Below are 21615 nucleotides of genomic sequence, written 5' to 3'. Positions count from 1 at the left end.
TAGTTGTAAAGAAAAAGGAAGAGAAAGTAATTATCACGTCGAATTATCATGTCAGAAAGTGTAAAACAAAGAGTCAAAAGAAAAATAGAAACTTATTTGAACCCATTTACAGTTAGAACAATTATATATATATATATATATATATATATATATATATATATATCTGAATTATTTGCAAACAATCTACCTACTTGTTTTGGTAATGAAACCTGTATGGCCTTCCACTTTGAAGGCACTAGATGGCGCCCGGTATTTAAAATAAAATACCTAGAACGCCGAAAACAAGAGGCAATAATTGCTGCTTTCTACTTTAACAAAAGTATGAAAATAATGTGTAAATAATATACGAAATTAATATTCACACCTCCGTCTCTCCCACCATTCGTAGACCGGTTTCTGCATTATTGCGTCATCAGTACGACTTTATAGGAAAGACGAAGATGAGAACATTCCTTTCGTACATCTAAGGCCGCGATGCAGCCAAAAAGTCATTCAAAGACTGGTGCAATCTGAATTATTTGCAAACAATCTACCTACTTGTTTTGGTAATGAAACCTGTATGGCCTTCCACTTTGAAGGCACTAGATGGCGCCCGGTATTTAAAATAAAATACCTAGAACGCCGAAAACAAGAGGCAATAATTGCTGCTTTCTACTTTAACAAAAGTATGAAAATAATGTGTAAATAATATACGAAATTAATATTCACACCTCCGTCTCTCCCACCATTCGTAGACCGGTTTCTGCATTATTGCGTCATCAGTACGACTTTATAGGAAAGACGAAGATGAGAACATTCCTTTCGTACATCTAAGGCCGCGATGCAGCCAAAAAGTCATTCAAAGACTGGTGCAATCTGAATTATTTGCAAACAATCTACCTACTTGTTTTGGTAATGAAACCTGTATGGCCTTCCACTTTGAAGGCACTAGATGGCGCCCGGTATTTAAAATAAAATACCTAGAACGCCGAAAACAAGAGGCAATAATTGCTGCTTTCTACTTTAACAAAAGTATGAAAATAATGTGTAAATAATATACGAAATTAATATTCACACCTCCGTCTCTCCCACCATTCGTAGACCGGTTTCTGCATTATTGCGTCATCAGTACGACTTTATAGGAAAGACGAAGATGAGAACATTCCTTTCGTACATCTAAGGCCGCGATGCAGCCAAAAAGTCATTCAAAGACTGGTGCAATCTGAATTATTTGCAAACAATCTACCTACTTGTTTTGGTAATGAAACCTGTATGGCCTTCCACTTTGAAGGCACTAGATGGCGCCCGGTATTTAAAATAAAATACCTAGAACGCCGAAAACAAGAGGCAATAATTGCTGCTTTCTACTTTAACAAAAGTATGAAAATAATGTGTAAATAATATACGAAATTAATATTCACACCTCCGTCTCTCCCACCATTCGTAGACCGGTTTCTGCATTATTGCGTCATCAGTACGACTTTATAGGAAAGACGAAGATGAGAACATTCCTTTCGTATATCTAAGGCCGCGATGCAGCCAAAAAGTCATTCAAAGACTGGTGCAATCTGAATTATTTGCAAACAATCTACCTACTTGTTTTGGTAATGAAACCTGTATGGCCTTCCACTTTGAAGGCACTAGATGGCGCCCGGTATTTAAAATAAAATACCTAGAACGCCGAAAACAAGAGGCAATAATTGCTGCTTTCTACTTTAACAAAAGTATGAAAATAATGTGTAAATAATATACGAAATTAATATTCACACCTCCGTCTCTCCCACCATTCGTAGACCGGTTTCTGCATTATTGCGTCATCAGTACGACTTTATAGGAAAGACGAAGATGAGAACATTCCTTTCGTACATCTAAGGCCGCGATGCAGCCAAAAAGTCATTCAAAAACTGGTGCAATCTGAATTATTTGCAAACAATCTACCTACTTGTTTTGGTAATGAAACCTGTATGGCCTTCCACTTTGAAGGCACTAGATGGCGCCCGGTATTTAAAATAAAATACCTAGAACGCCGAAAACAAGAGGCAATAATTGCTGCTTTCTACTTTAACAAAAGTATGAAAATAATGTGTAAATAATATACGAAATTAATATTCACACCTCCGTCTCTCCCACCATTCGTAGACCGGTTTCTGCATTATTGCGTCATCAGTACGACTTTATAGGAAAGACGAAGATGAGAACATTCCTTTCGTACATCTAAGGCCGCGATGCAGCCAAAAAGTCATTCAAAGACTGGTGCAATCTGAATTGGCTTTGCAAAGACTTTTGGCTGCATCGCGGCCTTAGATGTACGAAAGGAATGTTCTCATCTTCGTCTTTCCTATAAAGTCGTACTGATGACGCAATAATGCAGAAACCGGTCTACGAATGGTGGGAGAGACGGAGGTGTGAATATTAATTTCGTATATTATTTACACATTATTTTCATACTTTTGTTAAAGTAGAAAGCAGCAATTATTGCCTCTTGTTTTCGGCGTTCTAGGTATTTTATTTTAAATACCGGGCGCCATCTAGTGCCTTCAAAGTGGAAGGCCATACAGGTTTCATTACCAAAACAAGTAGGTAGATTGTTTGCAAATAATTCAGATTGCACCAGTCTTTGAATGACTTTTTGGCTGCATCGCGGCCTTAGATGTACGAAAGGAATGTTCTCATCTTCGTCTTTCCTATAAAGTCGTACTGATGACGCAATAATGCAGAAACCGGTCTACGAATGGTGGGAGAGACGGAGGTGTGAATATTAATTTCGTATATTATTTACACATTATTTTCATACTTCCCTAATAGCACAAGGACGTCCAATGGACGTCCATTGGACGTCCTTCACGGACTTTAGGGACGTCCTTTGGACGTCCGTTTTCGTCCGAGGAACGTCCTTTATACGTCCTATTTTGGTCCAAATGTCGCGCTACCGAACGTCCATTGGACGTCCATCTAAGGTCCGAGGGGACGTATATTGGAACTTAATCGGACGCAAATTGGACCTTAATCGGACGTCCTAGGGGACGTAAATTGGACCTTAATCGGACGTAAATTGGACCTTAATCGGACATAAATTGGACCTTAATCGGACGTCCTAGGGGACGTAAATTGGACCTTAATCGGACGTAAATTGGACCTTAATCGGACGTAAATTGGACCTTAATCGGACATAAATTGGACCTTAATAGGACGTAAATTTGACCTTAATCGGACGTAAATTGGACCTTAATCGGACGTAAATTGGACCTTAATCGGACGTAAATTGGACCTTAATCGGACGTAAATTGGACTTTAATCGGACGTAAATGGGACCTTAAGCGGACGTAAATTGTACCTTAATCGGACGTAAATTGGACCTTAATCGGACGTCCTAGGGGACGTGAATTGGACCTTAATCGGACGTCCTAGGGGACGTGAATTGGACCTTAACAGGACGTCCAATTTTGGTCCAAAGGCCAAGTTGTTAAACGTCCAATGGAGGTCCACCTAACGTCGGAGGGGACGTTCGGTGGACGTCATTTGGGCATTCATAGGATGTCCCAGTTTGGTCCAATGTCTTGCTGCTGAACATCCATCTAACGTCCTGGAAGGTCATTCGGTGGACGTCTAGCGACGATATTTAGACCTGTGGAGAATGTATTGTGGGAAATAAAAAATATATTTTTTAAGGAACTTATATTTCATCTTATATCAAATTACAATTATTGGATATTACAGTATTTACATTAAATTACAATACACTTCTCCAAGAAATTAACGCACCACCTTAAATATGGGGCATATTTGATGTCTCGTATTTCCTAAACCTGTTGTCCCATCTAAGTGATGTTTTTATAATATTATAGCCTAGGCTATAGGTTACCTCCTTAAGCTTGTCATGCTGTAATATATGTATATTATATCATATCGCTCTCTATAGTAATGTGATATAATATATTTTACAGTATAGCTCCCTGTGCATGACAAGCATAAGGAGGTAACATATTCTAGGGCCTAGGCTAGAATATTATAAAAAAAATCACTTAGATGCAACAACAGGTTTAGGAAATTCGAGACATCAAAAATGCCCAATTTTTAAGGTGGTGCGTAATGGGCTGTATATACAGGGTGTAACAAAAATACAGGTCATAAATTAAATCATATTATTCTGGGACCAAAAATAGTTCAAATGAACCTAACTTACCTTGTACAAATATGCACATAAAAAGTTACAGCCCTTTGAAATTACAAAATGAAAATGGATTTTTTCGATTATATCGAAAACTATTAGCGATTTTTTATTGAAAATGGACATGTGACATGTGGCATTATTATGGCAGGAATATCTTAAAGAAAAATTATGGTGAAATTTGTGCACCCCATAAAAATTTTATGGGGGTTTTGATCCCTTAAATCCTCCCAAACTTTTGTGTATGTTCCAATTCAATTTTATTATTGTGGTACCATTAGTTAAATTCAATATTTTTGTTTCTTAGTATTTTTCAGATAAGGCAGTTTTTATCGAGTTGCGACTTCTTTTTTAATATGTCCACGTAAAAATTTTATGGGGGTTTTGTTCCTTTAAACCCCCCAAATGTTGTATGTTCCAATTAAACTATTACTGAGGTACCATTAGTTAAACAGAGTGTTTTCAAAACTTTTTTGCCTCTTTGTATTTTTTCGATAAGGCACGTTTTATCGAGTCTGGCTTCTTTTTTAATATGGTTCAAAATATACCTAAAAATGTAAAGCATAAATAAGTTTGCATATTATTACCAAGTCTCCATAATCGTACTTAACCATATACAAATATGTGGTGGATTTGACAAATATTCACAATATTTCGATAAAAATTGACTTTTCGAAAAAGCAATAAGAGGCAAAAAAGTTTTTAAAACGTTGTTTAAATGGTAGGTACTACAATAATAATTAAATTGAAACGTGCACAAAAGCACATTGTTTTCGATACATTGGAAAAAATCACTTTTCATTTTGTAACTTCAAATGAGTGATAAAGGCACAGAGACTTAGATCACGAGGTCACATTGAAAGGATGCCAAAAACGAGGACTCCGAAAAGGGTACTAAACTACACTATAGCTTCAAGAAAGAGAAGAGGAAGACCGGAAAATAGATGGAAGCAAGAGGTCGAAAAAGATTTGGAAAGAATGGTGTTACAGGGTCAGAAAAGAAAAATGAATAAGAGGAAGGAATGGAGAAAAATCACATATCAAGCCAGAGAAGATCTCAGTACATAAAGAAACGTGAAAATGAAGAAAAAACAAACTTTTCAAGCCATGGGCCTCTAAGGCCCTTGGTGCTATTAATATATAACTTCAAAGGGCTGTAACTTTTCTTTTGTGCACATTTGTACTAAGGTAAGTTAGGTCCAATCAAACTATTTTTGGTCCCAGGATATGTGATTAAATTTATGACCTGTATTTTTGTTACACCCTGTATATATATAAAGGTTATATTTGGTTCTTGGGACATCAAAGTATATTTTTTAAACATTCCCTGGATATAGTCACTGATGTGACATACCTCCGATTTGTTTTTTCATGAGTTTTGTAAGAGAGACTAAAAACTTTTTTATGGTTACCTCCTGTTTTCATATATTTTTTGACATGTTTTGTAGTAAATTCAACTATCTATTTACTACAAGACATGTCAAAATTTACATGTGAAAGCAGGAGATGATCCTAAAAATGGTTTTTCGTCTCCTACAAAATTCATGAAAAATCAGATAGGAGAATTTGTACATTACAATTCTCTGATGTTTGGGAAAAAGGGCTTAAGTCAGAAATGCACATCGATAATGTTTTGATGATTTCTGGACCAGAAAAATCGGCTCTTTTTATTGTTACATACAGTTTACGTCTACAACAGTTTTTTGCTGGTCCAGAAATCATCAAAACATTAGCAATGTGCAATTCTGACTTACGCCCTTTTTGCCAAACATAAAAAAAGCAATCTGGTCATAACTGACCAATGAGCAATTTTAATTTAACCTAAATTACTAATGTTTCTTAAAATGAAGAGCTTACCCGATAGCATCTCTTATCTAATCTAACAAGATCGTGCACTATTCTAACATACACAGCCACATCACGCACTATGCTCTGCTTTTCACTATCACCTATCACTCAAACTAGTTCAAAAGGCTTTGTCCTCTTCAATCTTCTAGTTTGCCCAGTAGTATCGAGGAGGATTTCCTCAATATTCTTGTACTTATTTAAGTTGTTTGTCGGGATTCCTGCTATCTTCTTGATGATTATATCCAGGTTCCATTCCTAGGTATTAATATTTGTTTATAAAGTAATAACTTATTATGCATGGACTATTATGCATGGATTATTATTTCTTCCAATTAGCCAATACACTTTTTATATCTTTATTTTGGTTATATCTGGTTTTTTGTAGACCACTTTCAGCTGATTCTAAAAAAAATTAAAATGAACGGTAATTTTTCTATTCTTTACAATTAAAAATCAAAATATTTACAGGTAATACATGCATAAATGATTCGTTTCATAAAGAAAATTGAAAACGGATTTTATAATACTTACATAATTGTTTAAGAGATCCAGCCATAGCCAAAACTAGCATACTAAACAGTACAGTTGAGTACAGCAAAAAAAGCCACTAATTTCCATTTTTCACCCCCTTATCGATGCATTTTTTTCCAATCAAAATTTTTACTAAATTTTTAGGTTATCTTATGATGAAAATGAAATAATTGATGACTTGATGACCAATGACCACGCGACGCTACATAGATACTCGCGCGGCAAATTTGAAAATGAACGCAAATTGAATAGTAAATGGCCTCTCTTTAGAGTATGGAAAATTTTACCCCTCCAGGAGGACATTGTACTCTTTTCATAGAATATCTTGTGGTAACTTTCCAGCCATAATTTAATCAGATGTTCACGGAATAGAACTTTGATAGTAGAATTCCTGGAATGTTTTGTTGTTAGGGGAAACTTTTATTTTATTTATTCTTGAATATTTCCTGTTGTTAAACATTGTAACCAATAATTTACAAATAAGATTTTCATTACATTACATGAAATCAAAACATGTTTTGGATATTAAACTATATAGTTTTATAATTGTAATAATTTAATATACAATTTTGAATTAAGATTTAATCTTTCGATCTAATCGATTTAAACTACAGTAAAACTTGTGTTACCGGCCCCCTGCCAACACCGGCCACCTGTACTAACGGCCAGTTTAAAAATTCCCCACACTAATTATAGTAAAACCTGTCAGTAACGGCCGCTAAAAATGAAAAAGCTATTGGCCGATATAGAAAGGTGACCGGTATTGCCAGTTTTTGTAGTCTAGATATAATTGGTTTGGGGAATTTTTAAACTGGCCGTTAGTACAGGTGGCCAGTAACACAGGTTGTACTGTATATCTAGGCTACAAAAACTGGCAATAACGACCACTTTTCTATATCGGCCAATAGTTCTTTCATTTTAGTGGCCGTTAGTGACAGGTTTGACTGTATTTCATTAACGTAAAGTTAACGCAAGTTAATATTTTATTGAATTATTTTGCTATTTGATCTCGTAATTGGTATAATGTGTCCAATATAAGCGTTCATAAAACGTCCGTATTTCGTCCAGTATAGACGTCCAAAGTCGGACGTCCAAAGGACGTCCATATTTATTCCGTCCGAAGGACGTCCATATTTATTCCTTCCGAAGGACGTCCAACATGGGACGTCCGTTTATAGTCCATGGACGTTAGGACCAAAAATGGACCTATTTTGGACGTCCAAATGACGTCGTGTGCTATTAGGGAATTGTCCGTATTTCGTCCAGTATATATACGTCCATATTTGTTCCATCCGAAGGACGTCCAACGTCGGACGTCCATTTTTATTCCGTCCGAAGAATGTCCAACGTCGGACGTCCAAAGGACGTCCATATTTATTCCTTCCGAAGGACGTCCAACGTCGGACGTCCATATTTATTCCTTCCGAAGGACGTCCAACGTCGGACGTCCAAAGGACGTCCATTTTTATTCCGTCCGAAGGACGTCCAACGTCGGACGTCCAAAGGACGTCCATATTTATTCCTTCCGAAGGACGTCCAACGTCGGACGTCCAAAGGACGTCCATTTTTATTCCGTCCGAAGGACGTCCAACGTCGGACGTCCAAAGGACGTCCATATTTATTCCTTCCGAAGGACGTCCAACATGGGACGTCCAAAGGACGTCCATTGATAGTCCATGGACGTTAGGACCAAAAATGGACCTATTTTGGACGTCCATTGGACGTCGTGTGCTATTAGGGTTTTGTTAAAGTAGAAAGCAGCAATTATTGCCTCTTGTTTTCGGCGTTCTAGGTATTTTATTTTAAATACCGGGCGCCATCTAGTGCCTTCAAAGTGGAAGGCCATACAGGTTTCATTACCAAAACAAGTAGGTAGATTGTTTGCAAATAATTCAGATTGCACCAGTCTTTGAATGACTTTTTGGCTGCATCGCGGCCTTAGATGTACGAAAGGAATGTTCTCATCTTCGTCTTTCCTATAAAGTCGTACTGATGACGCAATAATGCAGAAACCGGTCTACGAATGGTGGGAGAGACGGAGGTGTGAATATTAATTTCGTATATTATTTACACATTATTTTCATACTTTTGTTAAAGTAGAAAGCAGCAATTATTGCCTCTTGTTTTCGGCGTTCTAGGTATTTTATTTTAAATACCGGGCGCCATCTAGTGCCTTCAAAGTGGAAGGCCATACAGGTTTCATTACCAAAACAAGTAGGTAGATTGTTTGCAAATAATTCAGATTGCACCAGTCTTTGAATGACTTTTTGGCTGCATCGCGGCCTTAGATGTACGAAAGGAATGTTCTCATCTTCGTCTTTCCTATAAAGTCGTACTGATGACGCAATAATGCAGAAACCGGTCTACGAATGGTGGGAGAGACGGAGGTGTGAATATTAATTTCGTATATTATTTACACATTATTTTCATACTTTTGTTAAAGTAGAAAGCAGCAATTATTGCCTCTTGTTTTCGGCGTTCTAGGTATTTTATTTTAAATACCGGGCGCCATCTAGTGCCTTCAAAGTGGAAGGCCATACAGGTTTCATTACCAAAACAAGTAGGTAGATTGTTTGCAAATAATTCAGATTGCACCAGTCTTTGAATGACTTTTTGGCTGCATCGCGGCCTTAGATGTACGAAAGGAATGTTCTCATCTTCGTCTTTCCTATAAAGTCGTACTGATGACGCAATAATGCAGAAACCGGTCTACGAATGGTGGGAGAGACGGAGGTGTGAATATTAATTTCGTATATTATTTACATATATATATATATATATATATATATATATATATATATATATATATATATATATATATATATATATATATATATATATATATATATATAATATAGCTCAACAGATCTTAAAGGCCCATGGCTTGGAATTTCTCCACGGTTTTTCTCCATTTTCTCCTGTCCATGGCCGCAGTTCTCCAATTTGATATCCCGATTGTTTGCAGGTCTTCCTTACATGCTTCTAGCCACTTTTTCCTGGGTCGTCCTCTTCTCCTCTTTCCTTCCCCTCTCAGCAGCGAGTCCTTTGCCCACCTTCCGTCAGCCATTCCCGCAAGATGACCTAACTAACTTAGTCTCTTTGTTCTGACCATCTGGCTTATTTCTGGTTTCCGGTACAGCTCTCTGATCTCTGCATTTGTTCGTCTCCTCCAAATGTCTTCATCGTTTTTTACTCCCCCGAATATCTTCCTTAGGACACTCCGCTCCCAGATGTTCAGCATATTTTCTTGGTTTTTGTTCATGACCCATGTTTCGCTCCCGTAAAGAACTGTGGGCTGGATCACTGTTCGATAAAGTCTTAATTTTGCCTCTCTGGAGATCTTTTTGGCTCTTAGTAGTTTGTGTAGGGCTCCGACTGTCTTTCTTCCTCTCGAGATTCTTTTTTCGATTTCCTGGCTTTCTTCCCATTTACTTGTTAGCGTTACTCCTAGATACTCAAACTCCGTCACCTTTTTGAAGCAATACTCTTTATTCTCATTGTTTGTGGTAGTTTTCAGTTGTGTGTCTTCATTGGAGTGTCCCATTTCCATATACTTTGTTTTTTGCTCATTAATTCTCAGTCCATATTGCTTAGCCTTTACTTCAAAGAGTTTGAAAATCCTCAGCAGTTCCCTTTCCGTTCTTGCCATTAGCACTATATCGTCCGCAAAGGCCAGAACCTGGTTTCTGTTGTCAAAGATCATACCTTTCGTTCGTATTCCACTCTCTCTCTCAATATTGCCTCCAACAAGAAATTAAAAAGTACTGTGGACAGCGGATCTCCCTGCTTTAATCCCCTTTTAACTTCAAATTTTCCTGATAGGCTTCCTTCTATCCTTACTCTGTTGTCGGTCTTCACTAAGGTCATTTTTACGAGTCTGATCATCTTTTCCGGAATTCCAAGAACAAGTTAGAACAATTAGATATTTTGAAAAATATTATACCATTCCGTATAAGAACTTGATGGTACTGGAAGAATCCAAAAAGATAATGAAATAATAATGAACATAGCATTCTTCTTCTTACGGTGCCTTTTCCTTAAGGACGTTGGCCATTACATTTGCTCATTCAATCTTATTTGCAGACGCCCTGAACCTGAACAGTTCTATGGAGGTCATATTCGTCCATTGTCGTAGGTTTTTATGCCAAGAGTTGCATCTTCTTCCTAGTTCCCTTTTGCTATTTATTTTACCTTCGATTATAAGTTGGAGCAGTTCATACTTTTGATTTCTTACGACGTGACTAAAATATTGTGTTTTCCGTTCTTTTATCATAAGCATAAGCTCTCTTTCCTTATGCATCCTCCGCAAGACTTCCGCATTTGTCGTATGGTTCATGTAGGATATTCTGAGCATTTTACGGTAACATCAGAGTTCCAATGCTTGGATTATTTTTTGTGTTGCTTCTGTCATTGTCCAGGCTTCAACACCATAGAGCAAATTGAAGAAAACATAGCAGGTAAGTACGGCATCCGCCAAAGTAAACAATACCGAAATCAGGAGGGCTGTGAAATTGGGCACACAAGTTGAATTTATATTTGGTATAGGTACTTGTCATTAGTTGCCAACTTGACATTACGTTACGGTTAAAATTGTTATCATTGCGGTTCTTTCTACCAAAGAAAAATTTTTTTTAGTAGAACATTATTTCCGCTCATACGGAGTTGGACAGAATAATGGCCCACGTTTAAAACAAGTGTCAGAAAGATATCAATAACATTTTAACAAGACGTGCCCTAGTAAAACTGTAATGCTAGCGGTTGTTGAGAAATTTCGTCGCACTGGTAGTGTATTATGTCAACGTAAATGCTCTTTAGGTTGTCGAAGAACAGTTTGTACCAATTCAGGGCACGTGTACAGGGCACATGTTTAATCAAATCATCCACTCTTCGCAAAGGAGTTTTGTACGAACAGCCAGTCCCAGATTCTGAATCTTGAGGCCCCTAGGCCACCCAAGCTATGAGGTCCCTTAAGGCCTCCGCCTTCTCCCTCCAAAAGCACCTTGGTTAACTCCTCCATATCCATCCTCCATCTGCTGTTTTAAGTTCAATCTCTTCCCTCTGTAATGATTTACTGGCAGGGTTGATTTAATTTACTGATGCGTTCTAAAATTGTTACCCAAAACTCATTTATTACGAATGTTTCTTTTTTTGACATTTCTTTCAACAAACACTTAGCCTCTTGAACTGTTTTGTCCTTTTGACTAGTGTTTTCAGCAAGATAATGTACAGCAGATTTAAAGACGTTGTCACCTTTATACAAAGCTCTTGTTGCGTCAGTCCTTGCACTCCATCTAATCTGTTAATGACTAGATTGTGGCGAAGGGGTTTGCTTAGTGAATTTTCATTTAAGCATTGACCATGTCTTTTCAACGGTGGGTAGAGTCTGAAAAAAGTTGTACACGGACTGAACAAACCCAAAACACGATATTGCTCCAACCTAACTTTCAGCAGCATTTTCTCCAACTACATTAAGCGAGTATGTGACAAAAGGAATGTAAATTGCAAGTTTGTTTCTTAGATAAATGAGCCTGGATACCATTATATTTGCCTGACATGTTTGCTGAATGATTGTCCCCTCATGTCGTTTTCGTCAATGTCACAGTCGTTTAAATTGATTAAAACAGCAAAAGAAAGATTTTCTCCAGTATGTCTACTCCCTCATACACTTTACTATCTGCTGGATTTACACAGCTCAATTAATAGTCAACTGCTCAATATGAAAAAGATCTGGTATTGAATCGACATTTTAGGAGTATTATTTGGCTTCCTTAATTTCTTTAACAATTATTGTATTCAAAACGTGTTTTCCCATTACTTACTTCTATTATTTCCTTCCATATCTTTGAAGATAAGTAAGAAGACTTTCCAGGACCCTTATCGCCATACTTAGCTAAATGAGAGCTTAAAGAGTATCGTAATTAGCTCTAAAATGCCTAAGTAGTTCCTATTATTTTGTGAACGAAGGATATCTGTATCACTTCTAAACGCTAATCCGCGAGAAGATAGAAACTTAACAACAGAGACTTAACTACTATTTTCAGAACTTGAATCCAGTAATCTCGTTCGTGATTAAATTGGATTTTCAAAGAACTGTCATTTCGATCATGAAGGCGCTGCCTTATTCGCCAAAATGAATATCTGGAAAGCAGTAAATATTTCCATTTCATGGAGAGTACGTTAGCCAACCTCTTTTAATTTTTGTTGCACTGATATATTTTCGAAAAACCATAGATTATGTAAAAAATCTTGTAATGCCTTTAAAATTTCATTTTGATGCTGAAAAACTTCCATCCAGATTTTTCATTCTGAAGAACCTTTCCCAATTCAAAATCTCCATATTTCTTCAGGTCTGGTATTCCATAATCCTATGTTGTTTCCTAATTCTGGGCCCAATTTATCTTTAACTTCAATTTCTAACTTAGTTTCGGTCTCTGGTTCTTTTCTTGAACTGGAATATAATTATCATTGCATGTTTTTTCATCTTCTTCAGTTAGGGAAGCTATGTTTTCCTCAGCTATTTCTATTTCATCACGTGCATTTTCATTGGTTGCAGCTTCACTAGCTGTGAATTTCCGTTTGAAACCGAGTTTACGGTATTGCGCGATATTTGAATTTTTCAACATACATACCTATATGATTTATAGTTTTTATTTAATTCTAATTATTATTTTTTCGTTTTGGACCCTTTGGGGCCGAGGCCCCTAGGCAACTGCCTACTTTGCCTAATGGTTAATCCGGCACTGTGGAACAGCACGTTAATTGAATATACATAAGTGACACATCTAAAGGTCGAATGTTCAAATCTATTGGCGGTTTACTATACCGAATTCAAATGGGACAACGACTAAATGTTGTTGATAAACGTGAAAGAGAAATTCAATGTAGACGCGTGCTGAGCTTAGTGTATGAAGAGCCCTATTTTTTAAGAAACGTATGGTTTTCTGACGAAAGTAATATTCACCTCAATGGTTACATCAACCGACAAACAAATGTCCTTGTGTTTGGATGTCCTGGTGCCATTGCTGAAAAGCCTCTCTACAGTGCTCGAGTAACCATTTGGGTTGATGTGTCTGGTCATGGAAAATTGGTCCTTATTCTGTTGAAGGCGGAAATGAGCAGCCAGTTACTGTCAACAACTGACACCTTTTGTCAGAGGTTTGAAGACCTTTTGTCGTGCGCGTAATTTAAGAATCTGTAAACAATGGTTTCAACAGGATGGCGCAACAAGCCATGCAGCCGAATGCTCCATAAAGGGCCTAGCCGGTTAACCTTCCGCCGGTAACGTGAATTCTTGTAACATAGTTGGTAACGTCGGTCTACGACACCGACTTTTTTAATAATGAATATCTTAGGTTGTGATTTTCTGTTAATATTTTGATATGACTAAATGTTTAATATAACTATATTTAAATAAAAATATAGTAAGAAATGATCAATATTTATTTATGTTCGAGAAAAAAATGCACATTAAAAAAATTGGCTTCTTTTAGATACTAACGTAATTGACAAACAATTTACAAAAACATGTCAAGTTTTTGAATACAAAATATCAACAAACATATCGACAAGGTTTGAAATGTCACAAAAAAAATAAAATTATTCAACAAATGTCCAACACAAACTGAAATTATTGTCCGTTTGTTTCCTCATTTTTTTATACACTCCACTGCACCGCACTGTCCGGTTCTGGTTCGGAATTAGCAACAATTTCGTCGAAAAGTTGTTGCAACCTGATTTGTTCTCTTTCATAATAAATATTCACATACAAATCCTAAAATTAATATCTATTATTTAAATTGACTATGGACCAAAAACAACAAAAACTATCCGTTAAGTATAGCATAAATGGTAACCTCGGTCTCTCACACCGTCAGGTCAAATAACATATGAACTATCCACACTTGGCCACAGATATTTCAAGACTAAATAGTGTGATAAGAATTTGAAAGCTACCTGGCCGCGCGGACAAAAAAATATGCGCATTTGAATTTTACCGCGAAAAATCCATTACGTCGGTGTCAGGGACCGTACGTTACCACTCGAAGGTTAAGATGATGAAAACTGCCCCCAACTCGATTCGAATTCCATATAGGTCACCGTACAGCATATATAGTGAAACTCACTTTCTGAAATTTTCAGACCCCTACGTGGTCATGTGACCCACCTAGAGCCTAATTAGGGTTTTTATGTATTTATTTTTTATCTCAGCCGCATCGAGAACTAGCGAAAAACTTTAAATAAAAAAGTTGTAAGCTTTAAAAAGTTCTGTCCGATTTTTTTTTTTTAATTTTTAGCGGGAAATTTAATTTTTAGAACGATTTTAAAATTTTAAATGAGTATAAAAAAATAACTAAGACATTCGTTTTCACGAAAAAAATATATAACGTGTATTTTTGCATAATGTTTCACCATGATTTTTTTCAAATTTTTAAAATTGGTGAAACGCACCTTTAAAAATAAAAACCGCATTTTTTCAGTTTTTTTTTTCTTTTTTGATACAATTTTATATATGTTTTTCAAAAAAGATAACACCGTCACTAGAATAGGTAAAAAACTGAAAAAGAATTGGGGTTTGCTTAATAAAAATTTTTTGTAACGGCATCCATTTTCAAGATACAGGGCGTTGAAGAAAACAAAATTTTACACATTTTTTACGATTTTGCCGAAACTACTGGCAACATTGTAATAAAACTTGACGGGTTGAAGAGGTAGTTTTTGTGAATGTTTTGACATACAATTAAGGATTTGATATTCATAATTGGCGGGCATAGGGGTAATGGTCTGAAATTTTCAAAGAAAAAAAGATAGTACGCCACCGACATATTTCAAATTAACAATCATTTTTGAATTCCTCGTTCAATTTGCGATAAAAAAACTATCTTCTTATTTTTTCATATGACGTGCCGTTTTGCTGCAAAAAAGAAAATATCTTAACGCTTCCAAAGTATTCGAATTAGTTTTTATAATGGATGTACGAGTTTATGTAGATGTAGAAACTACTAAAAGTTCGAATTCTTTGTAAGGGTTAAGATGTTTTATTTTTTGAATAAAAATGGCGCGTCGTGTGAAAAAATAGGAAGATAGATTTTTTGTCACAAATTGAACGAGGAATTCTAAAACGATTGTTAATTTGAAATATGTGAGTGGCGTACTACCTTTTTTCTTTAAAAAGTTCAGACAATTACACCTATGCGCGCCAATGATAAATATAAAATTCTTAATTGTATGTCAAAAAATGCACAACAACTACCACTTAAAACTTGCCAAATTCCATTACAATGTTGCCAGTAGTTTCGGCAAATTCGTAAAAAATGTGTAAAATTTTGTTTTCTTCAAATCCCTGTATCTTGAAAAGGGATGGCATTACAAAAAATTTTTATTAAACAAACCCCAATTATTTTTCAGTATTTTATCTATTCTAGTGACGGTGTTACCTTTTTTGAAAAACATGTATAAAATTATATAAAAAAAAACCGAAAAAATGCGGTTTTTTATTTTTAAAGGTCTGTTTCACCAATTTTAAAAATTTGAAAAAATTCAGAAAAATTCAGTGAAACATTATGCAAAAATACACGTTATAAATTTTTTTCGTGAAAACGAATGTCTTAGTTATTTTTTTATACTCATTTAAAATTTTAAAATCGTTATAAAATTTAAATTTCCCGCCCAAAATAAAAAAAAAAATTAGACAGAACTTTTTAAAGCTTACAACTTTTTTATTTAACGTTTTTCGCTAGTTCTCGATGCGGCTGAGATAAAAAATAAAAACATAACAACCCTAATTAGGCTCTAGGTGGGTCACATGACCACCTAGGAGACTAAAAATTTCAGAAAGTAAGTTTCACTATATATGCTAAATGGTGACCTATATGGAATTCGAATCGAGTTGGGGGCAGTTTTCATCATCTTACCCGGCTAGGCCCTTTGCTCCGTGAATATTTTGGTAACAGAATCATTTCTCGTCGCACAGATTTCGGGCATCCACCTCATTCACCGGATTTAACAGCACCTGATTTCGCTCGGAAAATCTGCCAGAAACTGTTGGAGAACTACGGCAAAGAATAATAACATATTTTCAACATTTGCAGCAACCACTTTTCTGAAATATGTTTAATGATCTTCAGAAAAGTTATGAAGCTTATTTGCAACGCCATGTTGCACGTGCACATTTTGGACATAATAATATGTATTATAAAAATTAATTCATAAATATATTTTTTTATCTTCGGTACTGTTTATTTTGGCGGGTACTGTATTATATTTCTCAATGAGATACCTAGCTGGTGGTTGCATAGAACGTTTTGTATTTTGTAAAACACACGTGCCTTTTCTAGACGTATCCTTATATCTAGTGAGTGGTCCCAAGTTTCATCAAGATTACTTCTAAAGTGCGTTATTCTTGTTATCCATTCCAGATCTGTTCCGTCGACATTGACATTCACCCTTCTGTTTTGGTGCTTGCTGATGACCATCATTTTTATCTTCTTTTGCATAACATTACGCGCTTTATAGAGAGTAAAGCGCTGGTTTCCTCGAAAGCGGTGCCGACAACCTGCGCTCGTAACACTACGATGAATGACATCATAAAAAACTGTACCATGCAAAATAATAGCGTTGGTTTCCAAGGATGCGTTGGAAGCCACCGCTTGCTGAGCTTGCACATTCCATTGCCCCAGTGAAGAACCTTGAATTTATCACCGTAATCTGACGTAATTTATCGCAGTGCTACGGTCGCTGTTTGTCGGTGCCGCTTTCGAGGAAACCCAGGCTTAAGTAACATTTTTAAAAGCTGAAAAACCAATATATGATGAGGCTAGACAATATAAAAATAAAAACTGATACGAAAACTAAAAAAAATATGAGAGAATGAGGATGATCTTAGAAAGATAAACGTATAATAGTGAAACAGTCATGAGAAATAGTAACTCCGAGTTATAAGGCAAAATAAAAAGAAGTGTATATTTGGTAAAACCTTAAATTGTTAATACATTAATTACCTGGTTCAAATTCTAGTTAATTTTATTTGTAAGTTCTTACCAATCCATGATGCCTCTTCTCTGTCAATGCTTAAGGTAGAATTCTCTAAAGATTGCAATTGAGGCAGCAGTATAGCTGAATACCCTACTGTCATTCCAGAACATATGGTCAGAAGCATTGGTCCCAATGCAATAAAAGCCTAAAAATTGTTGTGGCAGTTGATTATCTTGTCAATGTCAATTGTTAAAAGTACTGGTGAGAATAATATGAATAATAATTAAAGGTATATACAGCGTGTCTACTTAAGTTGGAAACATATGGGAAAATTTTTTATTATTAATTTTACGAAAAAAAGTTATTTTTTATAAAAAGTTCTGCATGCCCCAAAACCTAAGATTCAATCATCAGATATCAAATTTTCTCAATATTATACGAGGTATGTCAAAAAATATGAATTTCGGTCCGGAGTAAAATACCTTTATTTCTCTCAACATCGAAAATTCTTATGATAAAAAGTTGTTTGGAATTAAAATCTAAGATCAAATATGCAATTACATATTTCTAATTGAAAAAAAATTTTTTTCTCAAATTTATGGATACCCAACATCGTTTTTAATTATTACAAATATGATAACTCGTTTATTATTCATTTCACGAAAAAAAGATATTCTTCATAAAAAGCTTTGCATGGTCTAAAATTTAAGACACAACCATGATATATCAACATTTATTAATTTTATACGAGGTGTGTCAAAAAATATGAAATTCGCTCAAAATTATAAACACCTTTATGTAGATGGTAAATGGTAAATAGTAAATGTAAATGGTACCTTTATATTTCACAATATTTCAATTAGAAGGATGTAATTGCATATTGAAACACAGTTTTTAATTATAAACAACTTTTTTAATAACCGTTAAAGGTATTTTACTCTTGAGTGAAATTTATATTTTTTGACATACCTCGTATAAAATTAATAAAATGTAATATCTGATGGTTGCATCTTCGGTATTAGGACATACAGAGCTTTTTATGAAGAATACCTTTTTTTTCGTAAAAGTAATAATAAAAGAGTTATCGTATGTGTAATAAATAAAAACGAAGTTAGTCTCAATAAATTTGAGAAAAATTTGGAAAATATTTTTTTCCAATTAGAAGCATGTAATTGCATATGTGATCTTAGTTTTTATTTCCAAACAACTTTTCATAATAAGAATTTTCGATATTGAGAGAAATAAAGGTACTTTACTCTTGAACGAAGTTCATATTTTTTGACATACCTCGTATAATATTAACAAAATTTGATATCCGATGATTGAATCTTAGGTTTTAGAGCATGCAGAACTTTTTCTAAAGAATAACATTTTTTCGTAAAATGAATATCAAAAAAGTTTCCCATATGTTTCCAACTTAAGTAGACACGCTGTAGGTATTTTTTTCACATGTTCACAAAAGCTCTTTATTTCTAACATTAACTGCACATTATGGAGGTTCAGTGTTCAGTTAAAGTAAATAGTTTTTTAAAAAATTTAAAATTTAAAATTTTTTTGACAAAATCTTTGCATGCTTTTCACTAAATGGTTGTAGACCGGGAAATATTATACAGAAGTTCAGCCACGATTTTCTCAGTCCTGCCTTTTGCAATACTGGAAGGATAGACGAAGTACCTACAATCTGTGGAAACATCCTGTGACAATCCAATTTCCTGTGACATTTTCCTGTAAAAACTAGATTTTCCCAAAAAATAAAAATAAGGTTTTGCGATGAATTTCTGAGCCCTGCCATATCCGTAGAATGACAGGATATTATCGATTTTATGAAGAAAATTTTTTGGGCAGGAGGGTTGCAAACGGGCTAACGGAGTATATACGTATACAAACATGTAAGAAAAATAATGAAATTTTCATGATTTTCTGGGTCCTGCCAACTAAATAAATTAAACATATCGTGGGTGTACTGCAAAAACTGACCAAGTCAATTTTTATCGATTTTTAGTTTATGTGACCAAGTCACTCCAAAGAACTCACCGAATACCTGAAAAAATTCCCAAGGCAAAATTATAAGGTTTGATGCCGCAACACACATAACATACAAATGTCTATGTCTGGGTATGCGTATCAACAGATTGGAAGAAATTAACATGTTGACTTGGTCACTTTTGCATGAAATATATTTTATTCATGTCAACATTGAACTGCGACAATTGGATATTATGACTTGGTCACTTTTCTATATTTTAGTTTTATCTATACGTTCTATGCAGTGGTGTCATGGTGTGGGAACGCGTGGGAACGCCGTTCCCGCACTGGTTAAGAAAAGAAAAAAAAATAATAGAGAATTTAGGTTTTGTAAACAAAAATTAGCAGTGCGTTCCGGCACTGCGTTCCCGCACTGCTAATTTTGCCATGACACCACTGGTTCTATGTTTATTTGTTGAACGATCATGTGTTGGAAAAGTAGATATTAAGTTTATCTTTCATTTTATCGTATAAAACAGCAATTTAAATATTGTGCAGCATAATTTTTTAGAATCTAGACATTCTTACATGGAAGTAGATTATATGCACAGTGCCATAGAAAATGCTAAAAATAATGTTCCAGTACACACTATGCATGATTAGTTACACATTTTTAGACTGACCGAAACAAAAAAAGTGATGCATATAACGTACAGGAATTAAGGTATAATATAATGCTTTTCTTGATATATGTAAATACTCTAGCTGCTAATGTAGGTACTCTTAAAAATAGAACCATTGACGAAAACTGAAATCGTGTTAATTGGCTAAAAATTATATGTATGTGATATGGAGAAGACAAACCGCAATATATTATTTTTTAAGTACCTATATAGTGATCCAGACTTTCTTATGTTCAATGTAATTGGGCGTACTAAACGAGTTATAAATCTTATAAAAGAAATTCAACTACTATTTTACTCCAAAGAAATTCCTATTTCTAAACTTAAAAAACAGGATCTTCTAAAATTGTGTAGACAGGAACAACTCACTCTGAATTCCATGCTTGAGTATCAGTCAATACCATCAGAGTCGGAAGATGTTGCTCCAGAGCCATCAGTAATGTCCGATTCGGATTCAGATTAATTCTACTAGAGAAGCGTTTACGTTTTTCTTATTATTTTCCAATTTAAAAAATAAAGTAAATGTTTTTATTTGAAACTTCAGCCTTAAACTGTAAATAAATAAAATTAGAAGTATTTTCTTTGTGATTTATTGTTGATAAATAAGCACCTTTTTGTGACCATAATTTAAATTTGAGCAAATTTCTACATCAAAAAGTGACCAAGTCAATTTTTTTTCGAAAATCAAAAAGGTTAATGCGATTTTTAGAGCTACTTAGATCCACTAACTTCAACCATTTAATACCTGGAAAGAAAAAATACATATCCTTTTATAATGATTTAAAAAAAATTAAATAAAATTACAGAATATTCAACATCAATTATCTCGAAAGCACGATATTTGACTTGGTCAGTTATTGCAGTATGCCCACGATATTTATTTCAAAATGATCAAAAAAATATTGGCATGACGTCTCCTAATGTTTAAGTATACTTATCGCTTGGAAAATTCTGCGCAAAATTTTCACCCTGATTCCGTAATTTTCTAAGTCCTGCCTTTAAAAAGTTTTAATACTCAAATGCAATCAATACTTTTTCGGTACTCGGCAGGAAGGTTAAACGGTTCTAGTAAGACGGCAGGAGTCCCAGATTTTTAAGAAAATGCGTGAAAAATTCCACGATGTTTTGAGTCATGCCATTTTGCATATGTTTCAAGAATCTTAATATAAGTCTATTTACAAAGAGGCAGGATGGTTTTATAGTTATTTCGTATACAGAGCGGGGCATTAGTGTGATTAAGTCTAATTACTCGTTTGTCGTAAGAGATACGAAAAAAAGTTATTTAGGTAAAACGTGGGGCAAAGATAGGATCATAATTTAAAAATATTTTCTAATATACAGGGCTACCCGTATTGACAGGGCGACACAAACTTATGTTTTTTAAATGGAACACCCTGCATATAATTTTAAGATTCCTAACATCATTTTAAGACAATTTAATACAATTCACCTAATCCAAATATGTTTCCT

At 34.9% G+C, this 21615-nt stretch overlaps 1 protein-coding gene across 1 annotated transcript in view; it reads right to left on the bottom strand.

Moving 5' to 3' along the window:
* Positions 1 to 21615, bottom strand: part of LOC114329458 (facilitated trehalose transporter Tret1-like) — a 197539-nt gene that overhangs the window by 28234 nt on the left and 147690 nt on the right. The window contains exon 3 of the mRNA XM_028278573.2: positions 17564 to 17702. Coding sequence (XP_028134374.1) covers positions 17564 to 17702 — 139 coding nt within the window. The remainder of the gene's footprint in view (positions 1 to 17563; positions 17703 to 21615) is intronic.

Source organism: Diabrotica virgifera, chromosome 3, assembly GCF_917563875.1.
Source record: "Diabrotica virgifera virgifera chromosome 3, PGI_DIABVI_V3a".
NCBI lineage: Eukaryota > Metazoa > Arthropoda > Insecta > Coleoptera > Chrysomelidae > Diabrotica > Diabrotica virgifera.
Note: the sequence above shows the minus strand (reverse complement) of the source record. Positions and strands in the feature narration are given on the sequence as shown.